The following is a 13,630-nucleotide window of genomic DNA, read 5'->3' on the forward strand; positions in this document are numbered from 1 at the left end:
TTCATGAATCGCGTCTCGCCCTATCTGAACCTAGCAGCGTGCGTGTAACATTGGTGGCCCGTACAGGGAATCCTGGGAATTAGCGTGTAGACAAAAAGTGTCTGGAAAAACACCGCAGCACAGCACCTCAATTCAACTCTGCTACACCAGTTAAAGGGGACCAGCCCTAAAGAAAATTCACTAGCAGCAATGGATGTGGAAACACAAATGGAGAGAATTAGTGAGCTGATTCTTCAGTTAACCTGTGAAGAATTGAGAACAGTAGCAGAACATGTAAAGATGTCAGAAGAACAGATTTCTAAAGCACACAACTGCAGGCAACTGTTAGCTGCCATTAATGCAAAAATGGATGAGCTGGGGGAGAAAGAAGCTGAAGACGTCATGGGGACGTTCCTCCAGGAGCTAACACAGTTTCTAACCAGGTTGAAGTTGGAGGATGGAGGGGCGGCACCAATTACCAAAAGCGGGAATCTCCATCCACAGACTGAACTACAGGAATTGAAAGAACAATTCAAAGCCCTAACAACAGCCCTGCAGGAATCGACGAAAACCTCTGAACGGTAGATAAATCAGGAAGACAGTCCTCTCTAACACCACAAATCACCATAATGAAAGAATTCAAGATCCTGGGACAGATTGGAGAGTGTGAACAGAAAGAGAAACTGTCTTATATGAATTTGTTGCACCAGATCGATGCAGGCTTACAGAAAGGCTACCAACCAGATGAGATCGTTGAGGGGGTGGTGAAAGCGATCAGCCCAGGACTGAACCACCGTAGTATGCTAGAAATGAAGAGTCAATTGACCTTGCAACAGCTGAAGATGATTTTAAAAGGGCACTATAAAGAAGAGAGTACTTCAGAATTGTTCCACTGACTCAAGTACTGTCTGTGTGCTCCCCTCCTCCCCTACCCTCTGATACAATACAGTCTGTGTGATTTCTCCCTCTCTGCACACTCTGACCTGCACGCTTTCCTCCCGCTCCACACTCTGATACAGTACAGTCTGTGTGCTCCCCTCCTCCCCTACCCTATGATACAATACAGTCTGTGTGATTTCTCCCTCTCTGCACACTCTGACCTGTACGCTTTCCTCCCTCTCCATGTTGTGATACAGTACAGTCTGTGTGCTCCCCTCCTCCCCTACCCTATGATACAATACAGTCTGTGTGATTTCTCCATCTCTGCACACTCTGACCTATACACTTTCCTCCCTCTCCACACTCTGATATAGTAGCCTGTGTGCTCCCCTCCTCCCCTACCCTCTGATACAATACAATCTGTCATTTCTCCCTCTCTGCACACTCTGACCTGTATGCTTTCCTCCCTCTCCACACTCTGATACAGTACAGTCTGTGTGCTCTTATTCTCCCCTACCCTCTGATACAATACAATCTGTGTGATTTCTCCATCTCTGCACACTCTGACCTATATGCTTTCCTCCCTCTCCACACTCTGATATAGTAGTCTGTGTGCTCTCCTCCTCCCTACCCTCTGATACAATACAATCTGTGTGATTTTTCCTCTGCACACTCTGACCTCTACACTTTCCTCCCTCTCCACACTGATATAGTACAGTCTGTGTGCTCTCCTCCTCCCCTACCCTCCCCTATATGACCTAAGAGATCACACATTTTTGGACAGAACGCTATTGAAAAGTTCTCTGGAATAAATAATGAATTCTGATTGAATGCTAATAACGTTTTTTTATTCACAACATGAGCATGACTACACAATGACAGGCAGACATAATACCGCCACGTAGACGGAGCTCACATGCCCTCCACCACTTCTACATGTGATGAGATTATAACCATGGTCTGATGACACCAGACACAATGTATACTGATAGGAGCAGTGTCTCTATACGTGGCTGGATGACGCCTGGATCCCGGACAGACACACGTTTAGCTGTAACTTATCTTGCAGCATCGGACTGATGTCCAGTCGATGTTACTACACTGACAATGGCAGGTGTTCTGATTTCTGATGTCCCATGAGCCACAGCCCATCCCGCAGGAGCAAGAGAAAGGGACGAAATCTACAGGAGAAGGAAAGAGTATTATAGGAGTAATTCATTATGTGCAGGGCAGTCATCTGTGGACTGAAGAGCCACCAGCCTGTGGGTCAACTGGGAGTTTCCTGTTGCTCATGTCTAGCTCTGTGTGATGTCACTGAGGAGTTTCCTCTTGCTCATGTCTAGCTCTGTGTGATGTCACTGAGGAGTTTCCTGTTGCTCATGTCTACCTCTGTGTGATGTCACTGGGGAGTTTCCTGTTGCTCATGTCTACCTCTGTGTGATGTCACTGAGGAGTTTCCTGTTGTTCATGTCTACCTCTGTGTGATGTCACCAGGGAGTTTCCTGTTGCTCATGTCTACCTCTGTGTGATGTCACTGAGGAGTTTCCTGTTGTTCATGTCTACCTCTGTGTGATGTCACTGAGGAGTTTCCTGTTGCTCATGTCTAGCTCTGTGTGATGTCACCAGGGAGTTTCCTGTTGCTCATGTCTAGCTCTGTGTGATGTCACTGAGGAGTTTCCTGTTGTTCATGTCTAGCTCAGTGAGATGTCACTGAGGAGTTTCCTGTTGCTCATGTCTAGCTCTGTGTGAGGTCACTGAGGAGTGTCCTCTTGCTCATGTCTACCTCTGTGTGATGTCACTGAGGAGTTTCCTGTTGCTCATGTCTAGCACTGTGTGATGTTACTGAGGAGTTTCCTCTTGCTCATGTCTAGCTCTGTGTGATGTCACTGAGGAGTTTACTGTTGCTCATGTCTAGCTCAGTGTGATGTCACTGAGGACTTTCCTGTTGTTCATGTCTAGCTCAGTGTGATGTCACTGAGGAGTTTCCTGTTGCTCATGTCTACCTCTGAGTGATGTCACTGGGGAGTTTCCTGTTGCTCATGTCTACCTCTGAGTGATGTCACTGGGGAGTTTCCTGTTGCTCATGTCTACCTCTGTGTGATGTCACTGGGGAGTTTCCTGTTGTTCATGTCTAGCTCTGTGTGATGTCACTGAGGAGTTTCCTGTTGCTCATTTCTAGCTCTGTGTGATGTTACTGGGGAGTTTCCTGTTGCTCATGTCTAGCTCTGTGTGATGTCACTGAGGAGTTCCCTGTTGCTCATGTCTAGCTCTGTGTGATGTCACTGAGGAGTTTCCTGTTGCTCATGTCTAGCTCAATGTGATGTCACTGAGGAGTTTCCTGTCGCTCATGTCTACCTCTGTGTGATGTCACTGAGGAGTTCCCTGTTGCTCATGTCTACCTCTGTGTGATGTCACTGAGGAGTTCCCTGTTGCTCATGTCCACCTCTGTGTGATGTCACTGAGGAGTTTCCTGTTGCTCATGTCTAGCTCAGTGTGATGTCCCTGGGGAGTTTCCTGTTGCTCATGTCTAGCTCTGTGTGATGTCACTGAGGAGTTTCCTGTTGCTCATGTCTAGCTCAGTGTGATGTCCCTGGGTGTTTCCTGTTGCTCATGTCTAGCACTGTGTGATGTCACTGAGGAGTTTCCTGTTGCTCATGTCTAGCTCAGTGTGATGTCCCTGGGGAGTTTCCTGTTGCTCATGTCTAGCTCTGTGTGATGTCACTGAGGAGTTTCCTGTTGCTCATGTCTAGCTCAGTGTGATGTCACTGGGGAGTTTCCTTTTGCTCATGTCTAGCACTGTGTGATGTCACTGAGGAGTTTCCTGTTGCTCATGTCTAGCTCTGTGTGAGGTCACTGAGGAGTTTCCTGTTGCTCATGTCTAGCTCTGTGTGATGTCACTGAGGAGTTTCCTGTCGCTCATGTCTACCTCTGTGTGATGTCACTGAGGAGTTCCCTGTTGCTCATGTCTACCTCTGTGTGATGTCACTGAGGAGTTCCCTGTTGCTCATGTCTACCTCTGTGTGATGTCACTGAGGAGTTTCCTGTTGCTCATGTCTAGCTCAGTGTGATGTCCCTGGGTGTTTCCTGTTGCTCATGTCTAGCACTGTGTGATGTCACTGAGGAGTTTCCTGTTGCTCATGTCTAGCTCAGTGTGATGTCCCTGGGGAGTTTCCTGTTGCTCATGTCTAGCTCTGTGTGATGTCACTGAGGAGTTTCCTGTTGCTCATGTCTAGCTCAGTGTGATGTCACTGGGGAGTTTCCTTTTGCTCATGTCTAGCACTGTGTGATGTCACTGAGGAGTTTCCTGTTGCTCATGTCTAGCTCTGTGTGAGGTCACTGAGGAGTTTCCTGTTGCTCATGTCTAGCTCTGTGTGATGTCACTGAGGAGTTTCCTGTTGCTCATGTCTAGCTCAGTGTGATGTCACTGGGGAGTTTTCTGTTGCTCATGTCTACCTCTGTGTGATGTCACTGAGGAGTTTCCTCTTGCTCATGTCTAGCTCTGTCTGTGATGTCACTGAGGAGTTCCCTGTTATTCATGTCTACCTCTGTGTGATGTCACTGAGGAGTTTCCTGTTGCTCATGTCTAGCTCTGTGTGATGTCACTGAGAAGTTTCCTGTTGCTCATGTCTAGCACTGTGTGATGTCACTGATGAGTTTCCTGTTGCTCGTGTCTAGCTCAGTGTGATGTCACTGGGGAGTTTCCTGTTGCTCATGTCTAGCTCTGTGTGATGTCACTGAGGAGTTTCCTGTTGCACATGTCTAGCTCTGTTTGATGTCACTGTGGAGTTTCCTCTTGCTCATGTCTAGCTCTGTGTGATGTCACTGAGGAGTTTCCTCTTGCTCATGTCTACCTCTGTGTGATGTCACTGAGGAGTCTCCTGTTGCTCATGTCTAGCTCTGTGTGATGTCACTGAGGAGTCTCCTGTTGCTCATGTCTAGCTCTGTGTGATGTCACTGGGGAGTTTCCTGTTGCTCATGTCTAGCTCTGTGTGATGTCACTGGGGAGTTTCCTGTTGCTCATGTCTAGCTCTGTGTGATGTCACTGAGAAGTTTCCTGTTGCTCATGTCTAGCACTGTGTGATGTCACTGATGAGTTTCCTGTTGCTCATGTCTAGCTCTGTGTGATGTCACTGAGGAGTCTCCTGTTGCTCATGTCTAGCTCTGTGTGATGTCACTGGGGAGTTTCCTGTTGCTCATGTCTAGCTCTGTGTGATGTCACTGAGAAGTTTCCTGTTGCTCATGTCTAGCACTGTGTGATGTCACTGATGAGTTTCCTGTTGCTCGTGTCTAGCTCAGTGTGATGTCACTGGGGAGTTTCCTGTTGCTCATGTCTAGCTCTGTGTGATGTCACTGAAGAGTTTCCTGTTGCACATGTCTAGCTCTGTGTGATGTCACTGAGGAGTTTACTGTTGCTCATGTCTAGCTCAGTGTGATGTCACTGAGGAGTTTCCTGTTGTTCATGTCTACCTCTGAGTGATGTCACTGGGGAGTTTCCTGTTGCTCATGTCTAGCACTGTGTGATGTCACTGAGGAGTTTCCTGTTGCTCATGTCTACCTCTGTGTGATGTCACTGGGGAGTTTCCTGTTGTTCATGTCTAGCTCTGTGTGATGTCACTGAGGAGTTTCCTGTTGCTCATTTCTAGCTGTGTGTGATGTTACTGGGGAGTTTCCTGTTGCTCATGTCTACCTCTGTGTGATGTCACTGAGGAGTTCCCTGTTGCTCATGTCTAGCTCTGTGTGATGTCACTGAGGAGTTTCCTCTTGCTCATGTCTACCTCTGTGTGATGTCACTGAGGAGTTTCCTGTTGCTCATGTCTAGCTCAGTGTGATGTCACTGAGGAGTTTCCTGTTGCTCATGTCTACCTCTGTGTGATGTCACTGAGGAGTTCCCTGTTGCTCATGTCTACCTCTGTGTGATGTCACTGAGGAGTTTCCTGTTGCTCATGTCTAGCTCTGTGTGAGGTCACTGAGGAGTTTCCTGTTGCTCATGTCTAGCTGTGTGTGATGTCACTGGGGAGTTTCCTGTTTCTCATGTCTAGCTCTGTGTGATGTCACTGAGGAGTTTCCTGTTGCTCATTTCTAGCTCTGTGTGATGTCACTGAGGAGTTTCCTGTTGCTCATGTCTAGCTCTGTGTGATGTCACTGAGGAGTGTCCTCTTGCTCATGTCTACCTCTGTGTGAGGTCACTGAGGAGTTTCCTGTTGTTTACGTCTAGCTCTGTGTGATGTCACTGAGGAGTTCCCTGTTGCTCATGTCTAGCTCTGTGTGATGTCACTGAGGAGTGTCCTCTTGCTCATGTCTACCTCTGTGTGATGTCACTGAGGAGTTCCCTGTTGCTCATGTCTATCACTGTGTGATGTCACTGAGGAGTTTCCTCTTGCTCATGTCTAGCTCTGTCTGTGATGTCACTGAGGAGTTCCCTGTTGTTCATGTCTCAATGGCTCAGTGATTAGAACTGTAATATATATATATATATATATATAAGGCAGCATGGTGGCTCAGTAGTTAGAACTGTAATATATTTAAGGCAGCATGTTGGCTCAGTGGTTAGTGCTGTACTATACATAGGGCAGCATGGTGGCTCAGTGATTAGCACTGCAGCCTTGCACTGCTGGGGTACTGGGTTCAAATCCCACGAAGGACAACATCTGCAACAAGTTTGTATGTTCTCCGCATGGTTGGGTTTTCTCATTCAGATTGCAGCCTCACTGGGGACAGTGATGATAATTTTTGTAAAGTGCTGTGGAATTATAAGCATAATACATAAAATGGCTTCTGTATTGTACCTGGTGGGCAGAAGGCCAGGGCTCCGCGTTCGACAACGTCTGTGCACACAATCTTACAATTCTTTAAGATGGTCGTAGCTAAAAGAACAAAAACAATATAAAGAGGTTAAAGAGGTTGTCCACTACTATAGAGAATGTCCCTGTCGATTTAAAAGGTGGAAATTAGATTTTTTGTAAATACCTTGTGTGGTCTTTATTGCCTGTGAGCGGCGCTGTTGCTTACAGCGCACCAGGCATGATGGGACCCTCGGCTGCAGCCGGCTCTGGCATCCGCTGATGTCACGTCAAGTTCCGGTTGCAGCAGGGGGTGACCCAGTGACGTGCTCCCTGCTGATTGATGGGTAGTGGGCGGGGTTTCCCCGTGCGTCACAGACCAGCACCCATCGCGCGATTTCCCTCTCCTGCATTCATTGGGAAAGCGCGCAGTGGATGCTGGGTTGTGACGTGTGGGGAAACCCCACCCACTACCCAGCAATCAGGGGGGTGGGCATCACTGTGTCACGCCCGGCTGCAGCCGGAACTTGACGTGACATCAGCGGATGCCAGAGCCGGCTGCAGCAGGGGGTCACATGATGTCTGGTGTGCAGTTAGCGATAGCGCCGCTCACAGGCAAGAATTACAACACAAGGTACTTACAAAAAATCTGATTTCCACCTTTTAAATCGACAGGGGCATTCTCTATAGTAGTGGACAACCTCTTTAAAAAGCAGCAAATCAACCCTTGTTCTTCAATAAATACGGTCACATGACAGGGACCAAATGCTGAATATCATGAAGACCTCAGTGATGCGAAGGGCGACATCATCGAATGGGATAGAAGTATGTAGCAAACATCTCACAGTTTCAGACAGTTCATAACAATGGAGGATATCAATTTACTGACCCACTGATTTTATAAGATTAGTGAGCAAGATGACTTCAGAGATATCACGTTCTCCTGGATGATTATCACTGTAGACAGTGATGGCCATGATGGACAGGATGACGAGGGTCAGACACACCTTCATCCTCAATGTTAGACAGAATCCTAGGCTCTGGAGGCGCAGACTCTGCTTGTGTTGACTCCTGTGAATGATACATTTTAGAACATGAGCCCTAGTGTGACATGCTGAAGTAGTGCTGTTGCTTCCAAAGCATCCAGCAACTGTTACAAATAACACAAGGAGACAGGAAGTGTTGTGCTTCAGAAGCATCCAGCAACTAGAGGGGTTAACACAGTCACAGGAGACAGGGAGTGTTTTAGCAGAGCCCCAGGGGGATTGTGGGGAACTTGTTATTGTAGTTTGGCTGAAGTCAAAGAGAAAGGTGGTGTTATCTGTATCTAACAGAAGGCAACTGAGCAGGATTCAGATCAGGAGAGAAAGTAAACACAGGTCAGATAAACTCCCTAAACTAACAGTGGCAGAGTATTATCAGGCAGGAAGATAAGGACTGGAAGAAATTGTGTCACAGGGATGATCTCCCTCATCAAACCCTCCACCCCTCCATCTCCATGCAGGATAAAGAATTGTTTCCTTGTGAAGGAAAAGCCTATGATCGTGTATGAAAAGAAGTGTGCTGCTAGGAGATCTAATCTGTGCTGAATTATGCTACTGAAGAGACTGTAATACTGTGCCTTGTTAAGAAACTACTGTATTGTTACTGGAGCCGGTTGCTCAAGAAACTCAGACTGTACTGTAATGAAGATTGTTGCTGTAATATCCTTGAATTGCACTGCCTGTGCTTCAGATTAAATTCCACTGTTAAATTGTTGAAAAAGACTCTTGTCAGATGTGTTGGTCAGCAATTGAATCTTATCGTGTGCATGAAAGAAGCTGCAGCCTATGATTGTATGGAAGCCACCCCCTCCCCAGTCAGCTTGTATGGGAACCGCTCTCCCCAGCTTTATGTGTATGGGAGCCACCACCCCATCCGGCATGCATGGTAGCTGCCCCCCACCCTGCCAGTGTTCACGGGAGCTGGCCGCCTCTGATGATCTGCCTTTGGCCCCCTCTCCAGCCAGTGTGCACGAGAGCCCCTTACAGCCAGTTTTCACATGTGCCGGCATTCCCCAAATAGCATGCATTGGAGTCCCCTGCCAACAGATAAGTGCCCCCGTGCCCAGCCGACATGCATGAGAACCTCCAGACAATGTGAATCCAAACACCAAAACTGGAATGAAAGTCTAGGAAATGTATATGCAAACCTCCATCAGATATATATGGTAACCCAGCCAATGTGTATGTTAGTCAGAATATATTTAAACTAAGGTATATGTCAGTCTACAGTCAATGTGTATGGAAGCCCACCCAATACAACTGTGAATTCAGGCAACATGTATTTACAAACCTCTTGCCCACATGTATGTGGACATTAAGCTATGGAAGCCCAGTAAATGTGTCCGTCAGGACAATTTAGCCCTATCCCCTCAGAGCTGCTCAGAGTAACCCTCTTCCCTCCTGCCATTCATCAAGCTCACTTTTTACCTTTGAACAGGTCATAGAAGAAAAAGTGACCAAGCTCCTTGTTTCTTCTCGCCCTACAACCTGCACCAGTTACCCTATTCCGTTTTATCTAAGTAAAATATTTCATCTCTCTTTTTCTTCTGGTATCTTCATTCTTCATTCAACATTCCAGCATACATCCATTACTAAATAAACCATCCCTCGACCAGAACTGCGCTGCTGACTGCAGACCTGTCTCCAATCTTTCCTTCATCTCTAAACTCCAGAAATGCTTGGTCCATTCTCGGCTAATCCACTTTCTCTCACATAATTCTCTTTTTGATCCTTTACAATCTAGTTTAAGCTCTTTACACTCTACTCAAACTGCCCTTATTAAAGTCTGTAATGATCTACTAACAGCTAAATCTAATTGCCACTACTCCATGCCGAGTCTCCTGGATCTCTCTGCAGGTTTTGACATCGCAGATCACCAGCTCCTTATCACTATGCTCCACTCTATTGGCATGAAGGACTCCGCGCTCTCCTGGTTCTCCTACCTCTCTGATCATTCCTTCACTGTATCATTTCCTGGCTCTTCTTCCTCTCTTCTTTCCCTTACTGTAGGGGTTCTGCAGGGCTCAGTCGCAGGTTCCCTCCTCTTATTGTTGGGGTTCTTCAGGGGTCAGTCCTAGGCCCCCTCCATTTCTCTCTTTACATAGCCCCTATTGGACAAACCATCAGCAGATTTGGTTTCCAGTCCCATCTCTATGCTGATGACACCCAATTATATACATCATCTCCTGACATCACCCCGGCATTACTACATATACCAGTGAAGATCTCTCCACATCATATCCTCCCTCTACCTAAAAGTGAATCTATCAATAATTATTATTATTATTATAGCGCCATTCATTCCATGGCGCTTTACATGTGAAAGAGATATACATAGCACAAACAATTACAATAAATTTTGAACAATACAAGTCGGTGACTGGTAAAGGAGGAGCGAGGACCCTGCCCGTGATTGTGGGAAGAGGAGAAAGAGGAGAGTAGAGAAGGAGATCTTGTGAGGATCGGAGGCTGCGTGCAGGTAAGTGCCGGGAGACTAGGTCACAGATGTATGGAGGAGACAGGTTGTGAATGGCTTTGTATGCCATGGTTAGGGTTTTGAACTGGAGTCTCTGGGCAATGGGGAGCCAGTGAAGAGATTGACAGAGAGGAGAGGCCGGGGAATAGCGGGGGGACAGGTGGATAAATCGAGCAGCAGAGTTTAGGATAGATTGGAGGAATGTGAGAGTGTTAGAAGGGAGGCCACGGAGCATGAGGTTGCAGTAGTCGAGGCAGGAGATGATGAGGGCGTGCACTAGTGTTTTTGCAGATTCGTGGTTGAGGAACGTGCGGATCCGGGTTAGAGATATTCTTAAGTTAGAGTCAGCAGGAAGTGGAAAGGGCTTGGATATGTGGTTTAAAGGAGAGGTTAGAGTCCAAGGTTACCCCAAGGCAGCGGGCTTGCAGGACTGGAGAGAGTGGGCAGCCATTGACTTTGATGGATAGGTCAGTTGGGGGGGTTGAGGGAGATGGTGGAAAGATTATGAATTCAGTTTTGTCCATGTTAAATTTTAGTAATGCGGTCGGAAGCCAGATTGGAGGCTGTCAAAGAGGGAGCAGGAGGAGAGGTGGGAGGACTGTTCAGAATGGATGTGTTGTTCCAGTAGTTTTGAGGCATAAGGAAGAAGTGATATATGGGGCGATAGATAGACAGAGATGATGGGTCAAGGGTTGGCTTTTTGAGGACGGGTGTGATCGAGGCATGTTTGAAGCATGAGGGGAAGACATCAGTTGTTAGTAACAGGTTGAAAAGGTGGGTTAGGGTTGGGATGAAGACTGTGGTGAGGTTATGGATGAGATGGGACGGAATTGGGTCAAGTTCGCAGGTAGTGAGGTGTGATTTGGAGAGTAAAGAGGAGAGGTGATCATCCGTAATGGTGGAGAAGCTGGTTTTGGAGGAGGATGGTTGAGTAGCTATGAGGAGGGGTTGTGGGGACTTTAGGCAAAAGCTTTGTCTGATGGTGTCAATCTTCTGCTTGAAGAATGAGGCAAAGTCTTCGGCTGAGATGAGAGGAGAGGGAGGAGGCGCTGGGGGACGGAGGAGAGAATTGAAAGTTTTGAATAGCTGTTTAGGGTTGTGAGACAGGGAGGATATGAGAGATGAGAAGTATGTTTGTTTTGCTGTAGTGAGTGTGGACTTGAAGGTAGTGGGGGACTCTTTGAATGCAATGAAGTGATCGTTGGATTGGGACCTTTTCCATTTCCGCTCAGCAACCCTGCAGGCCCTTAGCAGTTCTTTAGTCAGGTTGGTGTGCCAGGGTTGCCGGTTGAGTGGGCGAGCTGTGGTATGTGTGAGGGGGGCAACCAAATTGATAGCTGCAGCTGTTGTGGTGTTATATAAAGTGGCAGCAGCATTTGCATCGTGTAATGAACTTATGCCTGTGAGAAGGAGAAGGGTTTCAGAGAGTGAGTGTAGGTCAAGGTGTTTGAGATTTCTGCGAGGGTGGGCAAGTTTGTGGAGTGGGGCTTGTGCACCTGGAGAGTAGAGGGGAAGAGAATGTGAGTAGGTTGTGGTCAGAAAGAGGGAGAGGTGAGCTAGAGAGGTTAGATAGGGAACAGAGCCGAGTGAAGATGACTGAACTTCTTGTGTTTCCTCCCTCTACTAATCTACCTGTGAAGACATGGGGTTTTCCGTGGGCGTAATACTACTCAGACAAAACAGTGTGGCAATACTTTATTGAACCACCAAATGGACAAAAAACACATAGAAGAGTCCCAGCAAATACCCAAGATGGTACAATATTACACAGTCTCACCCTTCTGCTGGCCCACCTGGAATAGAACAGCTGCGACTTTGGGACTTCCAGGGCCAACTACCTCAACCAGTGGCCCCCCGCTTTTGGTTGGCCTCCAGAGAGAGAAGCTAGCGAGAAGCTTAGGCAGCTGATAGTCCATCAAGGTACAATGCCAGGAGACCCGACGGTCCCATCCTAGCCTTTCCATGAGACCAGATGACCGGCTGGTCCAAATCTGGCTTCTCCGAATGTCTCCATGGGATCCAGGCAACCGGAGGGTCCCACCTGGCAACCCCAAACAACATATCCATAGGGCCAGGTGACTTTATCGTCCCAACCTGGACTCCTCAAATGTATACATGGGCTCTCTGATGGTCAGTGGAGCAGATCCGTATCTTTCCAGTCAGGGCCATATACCCTTAGGCTGAAATCATGTAGAATCCAAATCTGTATCTCTTTGAATAAAGCCATGCTACCAAGCTGATGGTCTGAAGAGAGTCTGATCTTTGATTCTCCTTGAAAAATCTCTGTTTCAAATCTTCCTGCTACAGAGGCACATGTTCCTTAAATAGTTCACATTTGTTCTTTCAAGTACACATCCACAGGGCAAGGGTTAGGGAGGGTATTATTACACAGGGCTCAGGTCTCATTGTTTGAGCTTTTAATCAATTTACATAGTTGGTATAGCAGGGGGCTCTTGTAAATTAACATCTAGCTGGCTTTAGTATAATATGCAATTAGCATGGTAACAAACATCATTATTTCAGAACCAAGAGAAGACAACATTTAGGGTTATGCAAATACTGGTCTGTCCTTCTTGACCCACCAAAGAAACACACACAATTTCTAAAGTCAACACAAACACAATAGTGCATCTCTCTTGTCTTAACAAGTCTAGACGTCTGGCTGATTAAGATTAGAAGCTGTTTTGACACAATATCCCATCAGACCTCTACTATGGGCCATACAGGTAGGTATAGAGTTACATTTCTATCACCTGTATGCCCATAGTAGAGGTCAGATATCGCCCAGGGGGGACAGATTCCCATCAGACCTCTACTATGGCCATACAGGTAGATATAGAGTTACATTTCTATCACCTGTATGCCCATAGTAGAGGTCAGATATCTCCCAGGGGGACAGATTCCCATCAGACCTCTACTATGAGCCATACAGGTAAGTATAGAGTTACATTTCTATCACCCGTATGCCCATAGTAGAGGTCAGATATCTCCCAGGGGGGGCAGATTCCCATCAGACCTCTACTATGGCCATACAGGTAGGTATAGAGTTACATTTCTATCACCTGTATGCCCATAGTAGAGGTCAGATATCTCCCAGGGGGGACAGATTCCCATCAGACCTCTACTATGGGCCATACAGGTAGGTATAGAGTTACATTTCTATCACCTGTATGCCCATAGTAGAGGTCAGATATCTCCCAGGGGGGACAGATTCCCATCAGACCTCTACTATGGCCATACAGATAGGTATAGAGTTACATTTCTATCACCTGTATGGCCATAGTAGAGGTCAGATATCTCCCAGGGGGGACAGATTCCCATCAGACCTCTACTATGGCCATACAGGTAGGTATAGAGTTACATTTCTATCACCTGTATGCCCATCGTAGAGGTCAGATATCTTCCAGGGGGGACAGATTCCCATCAGACCTCTACTATGGCCATACAGGTAGGTATAGAGTTACATTTCTATC

The 13,630-nt window shown here is 47.0% G+C and overlaps 1 protein-coding gene across 1 annotated transcript in view; it reads right to left on the reverse strand.

Annotated features, from left to right (window-relative positions):
• Nucleotides 1–1,684: 1,684 nt before the first annotated feature.
• The window catches only part of LOC141221118 (resistin-like beta), a 46,551-nt gene continuing 34,605 nt past the window's right edge, over nucleotides 1,685–13,630 (reverse strand). The window contains exons 3-5 of the mRNA XM_073666456.1: nucleotides 7,528–7,709; nucleotides 6,645–6,722; nucleotides 1,685–2,039 (exon numbers count right to left, since the gene is read on the reverse strand). Of these exons, the coding sequence (XP_073522557.1) occupies nucleotides 1,906–2,039; nucleotides 6,645–6,722; nucleotides 7,528–7,651 (336 nt within the window). The 5' untranslated portion in view covers nucleotides 7,652–7,709 and the 3' untranslated portion in view covers nucleotides 1,685–1,905. The remainder of the gene's footprint in view (nucleotides 2,040–6,644; nucleotides 6,723–7,527; nucleotides 7,710–13,630) is intronic.

This window comes from Phyllobates terribilis, unplaced genomic scaffold, assembly GCF_046119375.1.
Source record: "Phyllobates terribilis strain yellow unplaced genomic scaffold, ASM4611937v1 Scaffold_318__1_contigs__length_2195899, whole genome shotgun sequence".
In the NCBI taxonomy this organism is placed as follows: Eukaryota; Metazoa; Chordata; class Amphibia; order Anura; family Dendrobatidae; genus Phyllobates; species Phyllobates terribilis.